Source organism: Suricata suricatta, chromosome X (genome assembly GCF_006229205.1).
Source record: "Suricata suricatta isolate VVHF042 chromosome X, meerkat_22Aug2017_6uvM2_HiC, whole genome shotgun sequence".
In the NCBI taxonomy this organism is placed as follows: domain Eukaryota; kingdom Metazoa; phylum Chordata; class Mammalia; order Carnivora; family Herpestidae; genus Suricata; species Suricata suricatta.
The window spans coordinates 24,179,948-24,200,071 of NC_043717.1; the positions used below are offsets into that span (position 1 = coordinate 24,179,948).

The following is a 20,124-nucleotide window of genomic DNA, read 5'->3' on the forward strand; positions in this document are numbered from 1 at the left end:
TGGTCTTCGCCGCAAAAGCAGCAGCGGTACAGGAGCGCCTCTGGGCGCCCCCGCTGCAGCTCCTCTCTGGCCACCGGGGGCTCCGCGCCGCACGAGCAGCCCCAGCACGCGCCCCCCTGCCGCGCCTCGGGCGCCTCCGCAGACGCGTGCGCCTGCTTCGCGCTCGTGAGCATGTTGTAGAGGATGCTGTCCTGCCACTGGTGGTCCTCGCCCGCCATGGCCCGTGGTGCCCGGAGCTCGACTCTGTCCGGTGGCGCCCGCCTGGGATATATTTATACCAAGCGCACACGCACGCGCGTCGGCCGTCCCCGCCAGGGCAAGGGCGCGCAGGGAGGCGCGGCGCTGCGCTCGGGTGTTCGCCCTTGACCTCAGCGGTTCCGAAGGGGCAGACGCTCCTTAGAAGCTGGGAAAGGAGGAGGAACGGAGGCAGGGCAGCTCCTGAACGCTTCCTTCTTTCCTCTCATTACCCTGTTCCCTGCCTCTGGAAGACAGAGAAGAGAGCAGGGAGCAGGTATTTGGGGGCACTGTTCCAACTCTTCTCATTGAACCCGGGCATGTAATTTCCTCCTTTTATTGAGAGGGCAGAGGTGCCTAGTAAACAGGGAAAATCTATTTCTATGCCATCTTTGCATACTTTAACCAAGTGGTCAAAGTTTGCATAACTTATATTTTGTGTATGGATAGGGAGGCGTCATTTTCAGATAACTTGAAAATATAGACCTTGGACCAGCGATATCAGCATTTCATGGTAACTTGGTAGAAATGCCCAATCTCAGTCCCCAGCCATACCTTCTGACTCTGAATCCGCATTTTAACGAGGTCCCCAGGGGGATCTGCAAGCACCTTAAATTTTGAAAAGCACTGGTCTGGGGATGCTGTCAAAAGCATTCTGTTTACTCCATTTGGTATTTATGAGCTGCTAGTCTGTCCTAGAAGCTGTGTTAAAGAGCTGGTAGAGTGACCAGGATGTAAAAGTGGCTAATATTTGGGGATATAATAATTACAGGGGCTAAAATGTTGCCACATGAGGACTTTGGATTCTTCTAGAGGCATGACCTTGGATAGTTGTGTAGTTAACATTTCGTCTTCTACCCCTCCTAATTGAATAATGAAAAACACGTATTTCAGGAAGCCGGGATCCTTTGATTCTCACTTGCCACGAAGCCGCCTTCCTTGACTTATGCACAGGCACTGAGATCAGTGGGCCTTTCCACATCACCACCTGGCCCTTGTATAGCTGTTTGACCAACCAGCTGGGCAACTTCAGAATTACCACCCTTTAGTCCTCCAGTTCCTCCTCTCTAAATTGGGAGGTTTGGTTTTTGATTTCCAGAGCCCAGGACGGAAGACTAGTGCACACCAGGTGGTGTATAGGAGTATCTTTTTCCTTTTGTAGTTTCTCTGGGGCCTGGAATTCTGAGCCTAAGAGGAAAACCTAGGAGACACATATTTGCATTCAACCTGAAACTTTATTTTGTCTGTGAGAGGCTCTGTAACACAGAGGTTAAATCTCTAACACTGGCACCAGATTGCCTCAATTTTAATTCTGGACCTGACACTTAGTAGCTACATGGCCTTGAGCAACGTATTGGTTTCCCACTGCTGCTGTAACAAATTACCACAAACCTAATGGTTTAAGGCAACTCAAATTTATTATGTACAAGTTCTGGAGGCCGCCAGGCTGAAATCAGTTTGACTGGGCTAAAATCAAGGTGACATTCCTTCTGGAAGCTCCAGGGGAGGATCTGTTTTCTTGCCTCTTCCAACATCTATAAGCCGCCTGTATTCCTTGGCTCCTTGCCACATCCTGTTACCTCTGCTTCCATCTCCCTTCTTGGTCTTTTAAAGATCCTTATAATTACATTGGGCAAAGTGAGATCATTCAGAATAATCTCATCTCAAAATCCTTTACCATGTGAGAGAATATATTCACAGGTTATGAGTATTAAAATATGGACATTGTTGGCATGGGGGCTCTATTTAGCTTTCCACACGACAGTTCCTTAAGCCACGTGCACCTCACTTTCCTTATGTGTGAAGTGTGGACAGTAGTCTCTGTGAGATTGGCCTCATACATGATACTCCATGTAAAGTGTTTGGCTGGTACCCAATGAGTGTAGGCTGTACCGACCAGTCCCTCCCCTCTTTTTAAGATAACGGGGGATAACTTCAGGGTGAGGTGAGTGTGTTACACTATCCCCGCCATTGTTCCATCTCTCCTAGGGAAGCCCACCCTCACTTGCCACCCACAAGTGCGCTCTCTTTTTTTCTGCACGTCCACATTTCTCAGCCAAGACTCAAAACCCCCAATGGGTCATCTGGTTCGCAACAATAATATATATTGAAAATGTGATCTCATTTCCATTTCATCGTTTGCCATTTGCAATATTTAAGCTACTATTTGGGATATCACTGCTACGTCAGCTTGGTGATTATGTTCCTGCTTGATGAACCCCTGCTATCAGCCTTGCCGAAAGACCTAGCCTACCCCAGTCCCCACCTTAGTTGCCAGCGATGGTTACTTTTTATTGTGTTACCCTATATTATTTTCTTCCTTACATTCATCAGAATCTGATAGGATTGATTGATCTCATTATATGATGCTTGCTGATTGTTTCCCCCTAGTGATATAAAAGTCCCTGGAAGGCAAGGAATCAGCCACTCTATATGCAAGCAACTAGAACAAAATCTGGCAGACAGTAGCTCAAACATGTTTGGTGGCCAACTGTAGCTTTGGAAAAGAGGAGCAGGCTGGAGCTGATAGTTTCAACGCAGAGGGCAAGCATTCCCACGCTATTTTTGCTGCACTCACCCTGGAGGGAGGAGAAATTAACAAGCCCGGTAGGACTGAACTTTCTGAAGGCCTCTGTTGATACTGAGAGTGTTACAGGCACTGTGGGAAAGTAACAGGAGGACTCAGTGAACTATCAAAAGACACAGCTTCGAATTTGGGCTCTTCCATTCAAAAGATAAACATTGAACAAGACTTTTCAGCCTTCACTCTTGTGAACTGGGGGAAGTTCTCTAATCCTTTGTTAACAGGTCCAGGCTGTTCTCACTCCTTCAAGGGTTATTCTTATTATTTCTCTCAATGTAGCCCTTGAGAGAAATGTTTGCTGACATCATTATTACACTGAAAATACAAAGCAACTTAAGTTTATATTCATTCACTTTCAGAGCATTTATCCATATGTTAGGCTTTTCAAGTGTGAAGCCAGAAAAAGCGCTATAAACTATTTTAATGTATATACCCTAGCCCTATATAGTTCAAGGGTTTTGTTCTAAAACTCTTCATCTTATCAGCTACATTTTTAAAAATCCTGGTTACTTAAGCCCATTTTTTGTTACTTGAATCATGCACGTCTTGCACATAGTTGATGCCTTTGACTTTGCCCTTCAAGCATGTTTCAAATTGAAGCTTCAGTATAATGCTGAGAACCACAAACTTGTAGCATACTGGTTATAATCCTGTTCGTTCCCAGGAGCAGAGTCTTTGGATTTTCTTGTGTTTTTCTTGAGGTTGCAGTCTTCTATTTGCAACTCTGAAGGACTTTCTAGGTTCTTTGGATTGACTGGTTTTAAGGAGAGATTGCCTTTGTGTCCTTCACAAGTATTCATCCTTAGAAATGTCAGGAGAAAACTGACTTCATCATTCTACTTTTATTTTTCTCCTGAACAAATAGCTCCTGAGAAACAAAATCATCCAAACACACCGGTGCAGAAATTTGCACCGAGTCACGCAGCCTGCTGGTTGCTATGGGGTTAGTGAAGACATAACCTTCCAAGGCAGGCATGAGCTGCTTCGTTTGATTTGTTCTATGTTCTCAGACCACTGTGACAGCTAGACAGAAGGACACTCATCAACCGCACCTGTCATGTCCCGAGTTTGTCCACAACTCCAGTTTGGATATTTACACTGAGTCATTGTTCGGTGACCTTGGTCAAGTTGTACACCTGCTTTGCAGAATCCGTTATCTGTTCCAATTCAGGGTGGGAGTAATGCTGCTCTGCCTGCTTGAGTGCAGCCTTCAACTTCAAAGTAATGCACGTCTCGCTACGGGACGGAGGAGTGTAGTACAGGTGGGGACAAAGCCGGGTACAATTGGAAAACTGACCTTTGCACAGCAAGCTGCTCTTGACCTAGGAAGGCACGACCTTCTGAAACCTGATACGTTTTCAGTTGAGGTTTAAAAGAGCTGAAATGCCTCAGGATTCGGTTCCTTCAGTAAAACAGGTGAGAGTAACAGAGTGTAACAATAGTGTTGTCCTTATTCCTCAGGGTAAATGTTGGGAAACACCATTGTAGAAGAATAGTGGCTGATAAAATCCAAAAGATAGCCTTCTTCCTTTTCCTTTCCAAGGCCCAGAATGTTTAAAGCTCTATCTATGGGAGAATTAATAGGCTTTAGCTGCTGAGTCATGAAACCCCTAAAGAAAATCAAGCCACAATTATTTAGTTCCTCTAGATGAGTTTCCTCTAGATGAGTTACAAATCCTCAGCCTTTAAGGGTCACATAGCTACTGAGGTGGAATAATAATGCTTATACTCACAGCAGTTTGGAAATGTTCGAAACTCAACTTTGCAAATCAAGCAGCCACTCCATCTAAGGAAAAAATGGTCATCCAATCAATTAATTTTACTGCATCAACCAAATTTGCATTCATCCCAGGACCAGATGATCAGATTATCTAGTGAATACAGTTGACTGGCAGATTGAAAAATGACCCTTCAGGGAACAGGCTATTAAAATTGATTTGACGGGCCAATTTGGGAATCATCACTCCGTTTGTCCACATAGCTATGCCCCCGTAATGGTGAAGGCAATTTTATTAGCTCCCTGTCTGTATTGGGGTCTGAAACTGTTGTAATATCTCCCTCCCAGGAATTTGCTTTCTTTTTGCCTCTTCCTTGACTCTTCTTAGCAAGTTTCTCCCCACGACTAGTGCGCCTTGTACGTTGCCTGGCATATTAATAGCACTCAGCAGACACCTGGTTAATGAAACAGTGAATGAAAAGTTTCCTCCACAACTACAGTTCTTTGAACTTCACTAGGTTGCCCAGCCTGCTCTCCTTTGCTATGTGGAGACTGTGTGGGTCTTAATAGTCTTACCAAATACCAGCTACTTGTTTAGCCACTCTGCTTACTAGTTTAATCTCAAAAATGAAAGTAACTATGTAGTCTGTGTTTACAAAGTTGTGGAAAGTAGGAAGTGATTAACAGCACCTCAAAAATGTGACCTATTATAGTTAGATTGCAATTTAATTAGGTGAGAAACGTCAAGTGCATATAATACCCACTTACGTTACACTAAGTGACCTATTGCCTAAGTCAAAGTTGTGCAATGAAGTTCTCTGTGCATGTACATATCAAATACATTTGAAATAAGGGATCCTACAGATGATAATAAGTCATCCAAGTTTGCAGTTAAATCCATTTAACATCCACAGTGCCCTAAACCTAGTTGCTTTGTCTGAGGTTACAATGACAAACATACGAAGAATGAAGAATGTGGGAATGGGTATAGGTGAATTTCTGTGCAGCAGAGCCAAATGCTGGTCATAAAGAAAATCAAAACTTTTATTTCCGAACTGATGCCTTTGCCATGACAGGTGTGGCTGAATTATTAAAACAAAGGTGCCGTGGCTTGACTTCTTTGAAGCAGGGCGCTGGGTGAAGACTGTGCACATCTAGGGGAGATGATTTCACTGGCGAGGGCACTGGAGAAGTGAAACTGGGAATGAAGGAAGGCCAATATCAAGGTGCATTAGTGAGGTAACCACAGTGAACAACAGAAGCGACTCCCCCAGTCTCCCCGAATTGCCCACCCAAAAGAGGTGGCGGCAGTATGTATCTATTAGTTTCCAGTCCCCAAGGTTAAATGTTGCCACCAAGTTTCCGCCAACATGCATGGTGTCGTAAAGCACCGTTAGCATGAATGTAGCCACAACCTGCCACAACCTACGGGGAACTGATCACACAGCTGTGCTTGCCCTTGGATCAGAGGTATGGACAAGAAGATTGTATGGAAAACAATTTGACAATAAAATATTATGGAAAAAAAAATAAAAAAAATAAATAGCAAAAAAAAAAAAAAAAAGAAGATAGAAGGCAGGGAAACAAAGACATCTGGGAGAGACATTTATAGCCTGTCGTCCTTAACTTGCTGCCCTGAGGTCAATGCCAGCCAGGACGAGGATTAGCTGAGGTGGAGCATCTACGTCTTCACTCCCCTGCTGGCCTTGTTCCTCGTGGAAAACCATGTCACTGTTTTGTCCCAAGATGTTCGATTCTTGAGGCAGGCAAGGCTTGAGCAGGGAAGCAGGCAAGAACATTTACTCGCTGTTGGATAACAATTTGTCCTGATTGAGCCTTCATTCAGTGCTGTTACCAGCCATTCTCTTATTTATCAATCGATCGATAGATACAATATATGTAAGATCTTTGCAGTATTTTTAAATACTTTGACATTAACCACGGGGTCTGAAATTTTTCAATCTATTCAAAGAAGTTTAAGCAAAACCAGAACCTACACACAGGCCTCCTCTTGAGGCTTGAGGCATGGCTGGACGCGGATCCTCAAAGTGCATTGCTGGGGCACGTTTCTGGAAGCTTTCTGACCTCTCGGTCAATGTGAGTTTCCCTTGACTCCCATCCTGCAGCCAACCTAGTAACCAGTTGTATCAACTCTTCTCTCAAAATGTACCTCAGATTCAACTCCTGGCCGTCACCGCCTCACTACACCCTGGTCAAACTGTATCTGGTCTGACCTTGACTCTTGGAGTAACCTCCGCCCTGGTCTCCTGCTTCCACGCACTCTCTGCCTACAGCTGTGCTCCACACAAAGAGGGATGCTTAAGGGTAGGTGAGGTTACATAGTGGGAGAGGCCCTTGCTTTTCAGATCTTACAGGACCTGGCCCTGGCTCTCTCTCTACCTCCCATTCATCACTTAAGTGCTCTACCTATATGGCCTCCTTGATATTCCTCAAACCCGCAGCCTCCGTCGTCTGGATTGCTGAATATCCTCTTTCAGAATATCACTTGGTTCATTCTTTTAACTTCTGTAAGGCTTGGCTCAAATGTCACATCCTCGGAGAGGGGCTCCCTGTCCGACTTCTCTGTGTAAAATAGCACGCCTGCCACTCTTTACCCTTGTGTTCTGCTTTATTTTTCTTCTTGGCCCTTATCATTCAACATATATGTTTATTGGATCATTTTTTAATGTTTGCCTCGCCCATTAGAATATACATTCTATGAGAGTAGAGACTGAGGCATTCACTTCTGTGTCCAGACACCAGGAACAGTGCCTGGAACACGGCAAGTGATAAATATTGCGGACTGGTCATTCTCCAGGTTTCCTGGACCTGACTGCCCATCTGGAATTTCTTTTCAATCTCCTGTTTTCTGAGCAAAGTACTACATGTACAGCTCCTTAATCGCCTGACCTACCCAGCAGCCTGGTCCTGTTCTCTGTCACGTGGAAAATGCCAACCTTCTCAGTAGTTTTTTTCCTGTGTTTTCTGGGTCATGTTTTCCTTTGCCCTGGTTTCTCTCTCATGTAACTTATATCTTCCTTCCGTCTTCCAAAAGTCTGTCCAAATCTCTGTTCCATAGATTGTTTTCTTCGCAAAGCTTTAATGGTTTTATCTCATCTGTGCCATTTATGTTGACATTTCAATTGGATTCTATGAAAAGAGATCCATGTTATGTGTTCCACCTGACAACTTGAGCCACAGTTTCCCAATTAACAGTTTTGCAAGCGTGAAACTGTTAGGACTGTGTGTGTAATGTGTGTGTATGTGTGTTCTTTAGAAAACTGTTTCATGCAGGAGCCCACAAGGTTCAGGATGGTGGAATTTGGTTTATAGGCTGGCCATGGGGGACTGTCCACTGCTGCTCCTGGGACATTCCTCTAGCTGGAGTCTGATGGATAGAAGTAAAAGGTGCCATTAGGGATCAGATCCTAAACATTCATTCAGTAACCATTTAGCATTTGAAGTGGACGTTCCCCGTAAAAGAAAGGATACACACAAATAACAAATTAAGCTTTCATCACAATTTTGCTAATATACACCCAAACTGGAAGCACTTCATGTAATAAAAGTGTAGTTTGGCATTTCTGTTGCATCTAGAACTGTATGTAGTGTAAGAGAGGTGACTTTTGTGTTCCTGGCATCTTTTAATTCTCCCAAAGAACTCGAATCTCATTATACATACCTCCTTTTCAAACAGAAAAGGCCATTCTAAATGGGTTTACCTTGCTTGGCCTATATTAAATGTTAATTTAACATTCTCAATTACAATTATCCATTGATTTGTTTGGTATCCTTTTAAAATTCTTTGATTAAGGGTCAAGACAGCAGAGCATTTCCCATTTCAAGGCCATCGAGCCCTGATCATAGGGTACATTGTATTATGCAGTGTTTCACTACAGTTGGTTTTTTCATCAACATTCAATCACATAGTTGTAAGGTAGGGATGGCTAGACACTGGACACATGCTTAGTCAGAATCTCAATGTAGCCCCGGCAGCAAGGGGGAGGAAGAAAACTGTTCCCTGAGAATCACAAACAGTAACATTTTCTGTCAAATAGCCTCCAATGGTTTTATACCAGAGACATTAATGGTTCACTATGTCTTGGCTGCACAACGTTTGGTCCTCAGACCAGCAGTGTCGGTGTCATCTGGGAGCTTATCAGGAATGCAGAATTTCAGGCCTTGCCCCAGACCTGCTGAATCAATTGTGCATCTGAGCAAGTTCCCCAGACAGTTTGCACATTAAACTTTGAAAATCATTTCATAAATCTCTGCCTCTCAAATTCAACTGCTCTTTGGTATCAAACTTGCAAGTTTGAAAAATTACTGACGACAGGATTCCATCCCCAGAGATTTTGATTTGATTTGTATGGGCTATGACCCGAGTGTAGAGAGTATAATAACAGTAACAGTGATGTTAAGTAGTGGTCGTAATACTTTGAGATAATAAATCCTCAAAGCACAGATGAAAGAAAACATGGCAACTCCCATTTTCACATTAATGGTGATGAGTTTATCAGATTAGCAGAATGATGAAAGGATGGGACAGAAGTAGTGGGATTTGAAACTTGGGAGGAGGCATCGTCAGCGAGACCCTAGAAAGCATCACAATACAGGGTCTTCAGTAGCAAAGGGTCAGTGTATAAATTAGTGTGGTGGGCAAAATTGAGACCCCAGGAAATCACAGATGGTTTCCGGGCCCTGACAGTGAAGGTATCCATGAGAGGAAAGGGGAAAGGCCAGGCACTATCAATGCCTTGGCTCAGATCCTCATGTTCTCTTGGTTGTTGGTAGCGCTGAGCTCCTAACTGGTCTCCCCGCCTCTCCCATTCCACTACGCCATTCATCTTCCAAATGCTCCCAGAGTGATCTTTATAAAGTGTCGTCCTGACCCCATCAACCCTTGGCTTAAAAAAATACTCCAAACAACCCATTGCATGAAACTTGTTAGCATAATGGGAAGGAACGAAGATTTACTGAGCATTCGATACTTCTTTTGTTCTTCACACAAAATCTGTGAGGTCTGTGTTGTCAATCTCATTGTCAAACTCTTTTCCCGTTTTTAATGTTTATCTTTCAGAGTGAGAGGAGGGGCAGACAGAAAGGGGGACAGAGGATTTGAAGTAGGCTCTGCGCTGACAGCAGCAAGCCCAATGTGGGCTCAAACTCACAGATCTCGAGCTGAACTGGGACACTCAGCCAACTGAGCCACCCAGCTGCGCCCAGTATTCTTTTTCAAGGGGAGAATATTTAATGGCAAAGATAAAACTCACAATCCTGGTCCGCCTGTATCTTCACAACCCTGTTCCTTTTACGATAGAAGTCAGTTTATTTGCCCTTCCTGTGTTTTGTATTTTTCTTTTTTTGTCAGTTAAATAACACAAGTTTGTAAGCATACCACACTTGGAGTATAAAGCAAGAAGTTGAAAAATATTCCCTAGGGGCGCCTGGGTGGCTCATTCGGTTAAGCCTCCGGCTTCGGCTCAGGTCAGATCTCATGTTTGTGGGTTCGAGCCCCGTGTCAGGCTCTGTGCTGACAGCTAGCTCAGAGCCTGGAGCCCGCTTCTGGTTCTGTGTCTCCTCCTCTCTCTGCCCCTCCCCCTCTCATGCTCTGTCTCCCTCTGTATCAAAAATAAATAAAACATTAAAAAATATTAACAAAAAGAAAAATATTCCCTAACCGAATGCAAACTAGGCAGCCCTTAAAATTGCATATTTTACCCCTAGTTTATGTGCATAATTAAAATATACATAAATATATAAAATACACACACACACATACACACACATACAGAATGACCTTACAGTATTGGTAATTAGTGTAGAAGTCACAACCCTGAAGACAGACACACTACACACTTCTAAAGAACAGATGTTTAGGGGTGCCTGGGTGGCTCAGTCAGTTAAGCATCTGACTTCAGCTCGGGTCATGATCACACAGTTTGTGGGTTCTGTCCCCACGTGGGACTCTGTGCTGACAGTTCAGAGCCTGAAGTCTGCTTCAGATTCTGTCTTCCTCTCTCTCTACCTCTCTCCTGCTCATTCTCTCTCTCTCTTCTCATTCTCTCTCTTTCTCTTTCTCAAAAATAAGTGAACATTATAAAAAAAAAGAGAGAGAATAGATGCCTAGTCCTCAGGCCCTTAGAAACCCATTAATGTGATTCAAGGTCACATCCTTAATGATTGCTAGGACAGAAGGTCTTTCCTCTGTTTCTAACTCTAGTCTTCTGCAGAAGACCCTTCATAATCTATCAACATTTCTGGATTCATCACTCAACCCTTCTTCTCCCGTGTTATAGACACCTGCACAGACAGTACACCCACCAACCACATCATGCTTCTTGCTGTTCCTTTAAAAATTAATCTTCTTTCACCATTTCTATACTTTTGAACATGGTATTTGTTTCTAGAATGTCCTCCTTTAAGAAAGGAACTTGTATATAGCCTTTCAGATTCCAAGTTCAGTGATATTTCTATGTGAACCTTTCCCAGAACGTCTTCTATAGGGTTTGCCTCTCCATCTTCCATGTAATCATACTGCTTTCCACATGTTTTGTTAGCTTTTGATCTATTATTTTGTAATTATCCTGATGTATTTGTCTCCTTATTGTGAAACAATGTCCTTGAGGGTGCAAAATGTCTATTTATTTTTAAAAGTAGCATCTTCTTCAGCTTGGGATCTAGATCAGTCACTTTGGGCTAAGTTACATAACAGTTAACCCCCCAAATCTCCATGGCCTACACATAACAAACGCGTGTTTCGTGCTTGTGATACATGGATGGGCCGTGGCTGTCTTTCATGCTATCAAGACCCAGGCTGATAGAGCAAACTCTGTCTGGAACATATCTGACTTTGTGACAGAAGGAAAAGAGCTGAGGTGATCTATGAGATTATAAATTTTCTGTTTAGAATTCACACACATCACTTCTACCCATATTTCATTGGCCTAAGCAAGTTGCATGGCTACTTCGAGTATCAGCAGTGCTGTGCGACCCAATTTTACTGCAGGAGTGAGCACTTGAAGTCACATAGCCAAGTCTGATGTCAGCGAGACAGGGGGATGTAAGCCCCTATGCAGTGAGAAGAGGCCGTGACCAATACCATCTACCGCAGGGCCACTTACACTTCGGAAACGCCTCCTGTTCCTCCCACGGTGAAGTTGCTTTTTACACAAATTTGCAGTGTGTTCATTTGAAATACCAAACCGTCAAATTATTATTAAAATCTTCCTTTAAGATTCAAGATTTCTTACCTTGAAATATTTACCCCAAAATCATAATTTCAAAACTAGAGAGCCAAGTGAGTGGAAAACTCTCTGCTTTATTGCCAACTGGTCACACTATTTTAGCTGGTACCTGGGAATACTTATCATCCTTTGTTAGTGCTAGTCTTTATTTTTGGAGGTGCTATCAGGGAACACACTTCTTACATAGAATTTCACCTACTCTGGACAAACCATACATATTTCAACTCCATTCACGACTCTTCCGCTATTAAAAATGTAATTCCCAAGTTCATCCCTCACCTGCCCACTAACCACTTCCTCACAGACGTTAGAGCAAGTCAAATTGTTCCTTCTCCTCATCCATGCAAGGGCTGTAAATGCACTGCTAAGATCCACAGTCTGTTCAGTAGATTAGATGGGTCACAAAATCAGGTTTATAATCAGGATTTGTAGCATTCTCCAGGTTCATTCAAAAGAAGATTGAAATCCTGGTTCTCTTTTCCATTATCCAGACAGTGAACAAACTGATCAAGTGTGCTTGGAAACTTTTTCCTTCTTTGTTAACATTCACTGAGTAAAAACAGGCTGAGAAGGTTAGACTCTACTTAACAACTGCTGCCAAAAAAAAAAAAAAAGAACTTTTCCTGTCAAACATAGACCTTTTATATTTAACAAGCTCATATCATGGAAACAGTCATCCCTGTGTCAATTACTATAGTTAATATGTGGCAGCGCGTGCGTGTTGAATTAGCATGCAACATCCCTTTACTCCTGCAAGCGTTCTATGCACATCCATGCATGTCCTCTTACTCCTACAAGTAGAGTGCTGTGCTTAGGAAACATGCACTGATGATATGCGATTTTCCATAACCATGATTCTGAAGATAAATTAGAAAAAGGCTTTTTGCCCAAATATGAGCAATTCACTCAAATAAGATGATTAAAACGTGTTATGCCCAAATATTGAAATTGTTATCGAAGTCGCTGAGACACCATGCAGGCACAGAGGTCTGAAAAGTTCAAACTCCTGTTAACAAGTGTATCTTTCGACGATTGACTGTTCCTCATGTCTGACCTCTTTTTCATTTTTGAACAATGACAGTCTTCAATCAACAGATTTTTATTGAGCACCTACTATGTTCCAGGTACTGTGCTAATAAGCACTTTCTGTGGCTTCTTTCATTCAGTGTAAGAATCTTAGGAAATTCTTTTAAAAATTGTTTATTCTTGAAGTGTAGTTGACATACACTGTTGTTTTCGTTTCAGGTATACAGCACAGCGATTGGACGATGCTGTATGTCACGCAGTGCTCCTCACAGTAAGTGTGGTCATCTTTTACCCTACAGTATTATTATATTATTATTGCCTGTGTTCCCCACACTGTCCTTTTCACCTTCGGGACTTACTTAGTTTATAACCAGAAGTTTGTACTTCTTAACTCTTCACCTGTTTTGCCTTTCTCCCTTCCCCGCTGGCAACAGCCAGTTTACTCTCTGTATTTATTAGTCTGTTTCTGTTCATTTGTTTGATATTTTTGATTCCATACATAAGTGAAATTATATGGTATTTGTCTTTCTCAGTCTGACTTATTTCACTTAGCTTAATACCCTCTAGGTTCATCTATAGTGTCACAAATAGCAAGGTCTCGTTTTTTGTACGGTTGAGAAGTATTGCAGTATATATATGCACCGCATCTTCGTCTTTTCATCATTAATGGACACATAGGTTCTTGTGCGTCTTGCCTGTTGTAAGTAATGACTGCAATAAACAGAGGGGTGTATATCTGTTTTCACATTAGTGTTTCCATTTTATTTGAGTAAATACCCAGTGGTGGAATTACTGGATCATATAGCATTTCTACTTTTAATTGATTAAGGAACCTCAAGACTGTTTTTCATAGTGGCTGAACCAATTTACATTCCCACCAGTAGGGCAGAGGGTGACTTTCTTTGTACATCTTTGCCATCACTTGGTATTTCTTGACTTTTTGATACTAGCCATTCTGACTGGTGTGAGGTGACACCTCATTATGGTTTTGATTTGCATTTCCCTGATGATGAGTGCTTTTGAGCATCTTTCCATGTGTCTGTTGGCCATCTATATACTACAAAACTATAGTAATCAAAGCAGTATGGTACTGGCACAAAACAGGTAGACCTATAGATCATTAGAACAGGATATAAACCCTAGAAATAAACCCATGATTATGTGGTCAATTACTCTACAACAGAAGAGTCAAGAATAAACAATGGGGAAGAGACAGTCTCTTCAACCAATGGTGCTGGTAAAACTGGACAGCTCTGTTCAAAAGAATGAACCTAAACCACTTTCTTACACCATTCACAAAAAGAAATTCAAAATGGATTAAAGACCTAATGTGAGGCCCAAAACCATAAAACTCCTAAAAGAAAATGTAGTCAGTAATTCCTTGGACATTGGATTTAGCAACATATTTATGGATTTGTATCTCCAGGCAAGGGAAACAAAAGCAAAAATAAGCTACTGACACTACACCAAAATAAAAGGTTTTGCACAGCAAAGCTCTTCAACAAAATAATAGCAAATAAGCCTCAACAAAACAGAAAGGCAACCCACAGAATATGAGAGAATACTTGCAAATGATGTCTCCGATAAGAGGTTAATATCCAAGACATATATAAAACGTATATAATTCAACACCCCTTAAAAAGTAAATAATTTGGTTGAAAAATTGGCAGAGGACCTTAATATACACATTTCTAAAGGGAATATTTTCTTTTTAAAGTGGCATTTAGGTCAGGCCCTGAAGAGTGCATGGGCTTTACCAGGGGAAGGGAGAGACTTTCAGGTGGAAGGTACAGGAAGCCCAGGGTCCTCAGGTGGGAAACATGTTGGCAAGGTCAAGGAACTGAAAAGAAACAAAGGTGGTTGGGACAGAGTGTGAGACAGAGCAAGTGGACAGCAAGTTGATAATACCGTCACTATTCATGGGGACGTTGAGTTAACGCACATTTTTTTGTATCTAATTTGTGAGTGTCAGTTTTTGTATTTATTTAAAAGGAACCCCCATTCTCCTTTATCCTAAGTATGCAGACATAAAAGTTTATAGTGCATATCCTGCAATAATCTGGCAGAACAGAATTATAGAATGAGCCATGTTTTCCACATTTTTATCAGTCAGACTCAGGAACACATTCTGTAGGTATGTGATCTTTTTTTGAGGGGGAGTTGGTTCTTTCTGTGTTTTATCCTGATACCAACATAACGATGCTCAAGGGTTTCTGTGCGTTGGTAGTAGTCCCACACACATTTCGAATGGCAATAAATCTGAAATGAGTAAAGCAGATTTCTATCTTTTGGAGTACTCTACTATCACAATATTGTTTGACATGATTTAAAATTCTCATTAACTTCATTGAGAATGTATACTTAAGAAATCACTCAGATAGATGTCTTATGTTCAAATACAGCATTTGAACAATCAACAAAACTAAAAGGCAACCTACAGAATGGGAGAAGATATTTGTAAATGACATATCAGATAAAGGGTTAGTATCCAAAATATATAAATAATTTATCAAAATAAACAGCCCCAAACCAAATAATCCAATTAAAAAATGGCAGAAGACATAAATAGACACTTTTCCTAATACGTACAGGTGGACAACAGACACATGAAAAGATGCTATCACCTCCCGTGCAGCAGAATGGCTAAAACCAACAACACAAGAAACAACAGGTATTGGAGAGGATGTGGAGAAAGGGGAACCCTCTGGTACTCTTGGTGAGAATGGAAACTGGTACAGCCAGTCTGTAAAACAGTAAAGTTAAAAATACAACTTCTCTGCAATCCAACAATTGCACTACTAGGTATTTACCCAAAAATACAAAAATACTAATTCAAAGAGATAGATGCATCCCTGTGTTTAAAGCAGCATAAAATACTTTTAAAAAATGGTAAACTTTAAAATACTGCTTTAAATAAAATTTACCAAAAGCACCAAAAAAAATAAAGCAGCATTATTTACAATAGCCAAATTATGGAAACATCCCAAGTATCCATTGACTGATGCATGAATAAAGATGTGAGAGGTGTGTGTGTGTGTGTGCGTGCGCACGCGCGTGTGCACGTGATGGAATATTGCTCAGCCATAAAAAAGAATGAAATCTTGTCATTTGCAACAACATGGGTGAAGCTGAAGAATATCATGCTAAGTGAAATAAATCTGTCAGAGAAAGTCAAACACTATATGATTTCACTTATATGTAGAATTTAAGAAGTAAAACAAATGAGCAAGGGGAGGAAAAAGGAGAGGCAAACCAAGAAACAGACTCTTAATTATAGAAAACAAACTGATGTTATCAGACAAAAGGGAATGAGTGAAACAGGTGATGGGGACTCAGGATGCACTTGTCCTGATGAGAACCGGGTGTTCTATAGAAGTGCCGAATCACTGCTTTGTACACCTAAAACTAATACTACACTGTATGTTAACTGTAATTTAAGTAAAAACTTTAAAAATACAGCATTTGATGGTTTTTTGCTTCTTCTCATGGTATACTGAGTATCTGTCAGGACCTTGCCTTATATTATTTCCTTGGGTATATCTTCTCTGAAAAACATATTTTCCTTTACTTTTAGGTTTTTATTAAAAATTTTGGAATGTTCAACTCATTTCAATGTGTTTATCATGTCTTTTGTTTAAGCTCTAGTTGGATAAGGTTAGGTTTGTCTCTTTGTGACACTCAGTCATTCAATCCAAAATGATAGTACCTTGAACAACATAGAGGTTCATTTCTATGTCATTTATATTTATTGGTCTAGGGATAGAAACTTCATTGTTAAGGCATCTCCATGTTCATCAAGGACCCATCATGAACATCCTTCTATCTTCCTTCTCTACCATTACTGTTAGTCTCCCGCTTATGGTCAAGGTAACTGCCATAGGTCCAGCCATCAAATCCACATTCCATCAGGAAGATGGATGGGATGAGGAATAAGTGCCAAAATGTCTCTTTTAACATGTTTACAAAGAAGCTAACATGCCACCATTTTCTTTACATACAATTGAACATAGATTAGTCACAAAGCCACGCATGGTTGAAAGGGAGACTGGGAAGTTTTTAATACAAATCTACAAGTGAAGGAAAATATGTTTTTCAGAGAAGATTTACCCAAGGATGTTACATGAAGCAAGGTCCTAATAGATTATTTATTTATAGATTTATTCTACACAGTCATGTGCTCGGTACAAATCGGGGGTTCCATTACGAGAAAAGAAGGAGAAAATGGATTTTGGAGTAGACATCCACATCTAGAATAAAATATATTCCAAAACACAAAAATAAATAAGCGAATCTGTATGATGGGAAATCTGCCTTTTCTAAGTCTTAACTATCCTTTTTGCCTCCTGCCCTTGCTGTGCACCACCCAGTCAGTAGGCTTTACCACAAACGCTCAATAATTTTGTAATGTGCCTGATCCACAGAAGTGTGAGTTACACGTTTACTCTGTTTTGAAATAAGTGCTTTTTACCCAGAGTTCTCATTCTGGACCCTGAAATGTAACAGTGATTCTCATTTGGGTCTAAACAATTCAGTCTATCAAAAATGTTATTCAAAGAGGTTCAAAGAGGTTCATTTTATTGATGTAAAATGTGTATACACATAACACAAAATTCCCCATCTAAACCATTTTTAGGCACAACTCAGTGCCTTTTAATGTATTTACAATGTCATGCAACCATCATCACTCTCTTATTCCAGAATATTTTTGTCGTCTTAAAAAGATCTACCCGTGAAGCAATCATTCCACATTCCTCCTTTCTACCAAAATCTCACAACCACTAATCTGCTTTATGTCTGTCTGGATTTGCCTATACTGCACATTTCCTAGAAGTGGAATCTTATAATATGTGGCCTTTTGTGTCTGGCTTATTTCACTCAGCGCAGTGTTTTCAAGGTTCATCCATGTCGTAGGATCTAGAAGTTCTTCCCTTTTTTATGGCCTCATTTATCCCATTGTGTGGATCAGGCGATGGGCACTTGGGTGTTTCCTGCTTTTTGGCTAATTTTCAATAATGTGGCTATAAACATTTGTATACAACTTTTTGTTTGAATGTGTGTTATTTCTCTTGGATATACACCTAGGAATGGAATCGCTTGGTTTTATGATGATTCTGTATTTAACTTTCTGAGAAACCCCTAAACTGTTTTCACAGTACTTGGACCGCTTTCTGTCTGCCACCAGCAATTTATGAGGGTTACCACTTCTCTGCATCTTTGCCAATATTTCTTATTTTATGTTCGTTTTTTAATTACAGCATGCTAGTGCATGTGAAGTAGTATCTCGTTGTGGTTTTGATTTACATTTTTCTAATGATTAATGATGCTGAGCATCTTCTCATATGTTTGTTGACCATTTGTCTATCTTTTGTGGAGGAATGCCTTTCTGAGTGCCAAGTTTTTAATTGGGTTGTTTGTATTTTTGTAGTTGAGCTGTAAGAGTTCCTTGTATAAGCTGGATATTAATCGTTATCAAATATATGATGTGCAGATATTTTCTCACATTCCTAGATTATCCTTTCACTTTTTTGATAGGCCCTTTGATGCATAAAAGTTTTTTAAATTGCAATGGAGTCAGATGTATCGCATTTTCCTTTTGTTGCTTGTGTTTCTGTTGTCACTTTTAAGAAACCACTGCTAATCCATGGTGGTAAAGATTTATGTCTATGTCTTCTTCAAAGAGTTGTATGGTTTTAGCTCTTACTTTTAAGTATTTGATCATTCTGCATTGATTTTTGTATATGGTATGAGATAAAGGTACAGATTCTTTTTTTTTTTTTTGCATGTGGATATTTCATTAGCCTAATACCATTTGCTCAAAAGGCTGTTCCTTCCCCATTGAATGGTCTTGGCCCCCTTCTCAGAAATCAGTGGACCACAGGTGTAAGGGTTTGTTCCTGGAATCTCAATTCTATTCCATTGATCTGTTCTAATGTCAGCACTACATTGTTTTGATTATAACAGCTATGTAGTAGGTTTTGAAATCAAGAAGTGGGAAGTCACCCATCTTTGTCCTTTTTTTTTAAATTGGGGTACAGCTGATACACAGTGTTACATGAGTTTCAGGTGTAGAATATAGTGATTTGACAAATTTATGCCTTATGCCAAGTTCACCCCAAGTGTAGCTCCCATCTTTCCTGATACTTTGCTGTTACAGTGTCATTGGCTATATTCCTTATGCTGTATCTTTTCTACCTGTCACTTATTCATTCTATAACTGGAAGCCTGTATCTCCAGATTGTTTTGGCTATTTGTGGTTTCCTGTGATTCCACATTCCATCAGCAAAGTGGGACCATCTACTGTTTTCACAAGTCCATAGCTAACCCCATGGAGTGGGTTTTTGAGGAGTTGTTTGCTCATCCCAGCCATATAGAATTGTAAGGTGATAGCTGGGTTCCACACTTGTCAGGGAGCCTATCTGATTGTTCAAATAATCCTATGCCCATGGGATCCTGTTATTAGCCCCACAGAGTAACAAACATGAAGATAGTCTCTATACATGCACTATTGTGGCAATTTCTCTGAAGATCACCTCAAGTTTTCCAGCTTCAACAAACAATAAATTTTCAAAGACAATCATAACTATAATTTAACATCCACAAAGACATGTTATTGAAACATAACTTTTCCCTCAAAAATCACCCTCATTTCCAAAGATGGCCAAATTGAGACTAATTCACTTGAAAAACAAGTCTACCTTCATCAAATTTGGCGTAATTATTTACATAAGCTCAGCAAGAATAGTGATTGACCATATAGCTTCCTTGAAACCTGCTTTGCTAGAACTTTTCCTAAGGAATCTCTAAAATGAACCTTTAATAGCCTCTTGTGGCAAGAAGCCCAGCCAAATACTTGCCACCAGACTTGCCTGCAATACCTGCAGATTTGAGTGAATTCCTCTTTTGGGGGTCTCCAAAATATCTTGAGATTTCTTACGCCTTTCAGGAAGTGACATTCTTTACTCACCTGATAAGGCTGCTGGGAACTCTAAGCAAGGTATCAGGCCAACATTTCCAAAGGGCTCTATTGGTTTCATAAAGTCAACCTTAGTTCCTTCAAACTTTCTGGTCATATCTGAGTCTATGCATGACCCTCTCAATGACCTTCCAGTCAAAGCCTTGGTAATATAACCAATGTTTCCAATGATGTCATATCACAAAGAGAACAGATTCTTAATTGAACTTTTGCAAACAACTGTATTTCCCATGAAAGAAAGAATACCCATTTGAGAGTTTCTGAACTCTAGAAGGTTCACATAGAGGGGAAAAGTTAAATATTTCAATTTGTTTCCAAAGGAATATTGTATCATATTTCTGTA

At 40.8% G+C, this 20,124-nt stretch overlaps 1 protein-coding gene across 1 annotated transcript in view; it reads right to left on the reverse strand.

The window, feature by feature from the left end:
• Positions 1–218, reverse strand: part of NR0B1 (nuclear receptor subfamily 0 group B member 1) — a 5,769-nt gene extending 5,551 nt beyond the window's left edge. Inside the window, 1 exon segment of the mRNA XM_029930483.1 lies at positions 1–218. This exon segment is cut by the window's left edge and continues 137 nt beyond it. Coding sequence (XP_029786343.1) covers positions 1–218 — 218 coding nt within the window.
• Positions 219–20,124: the final 19,906 nt, after the last annotated feature.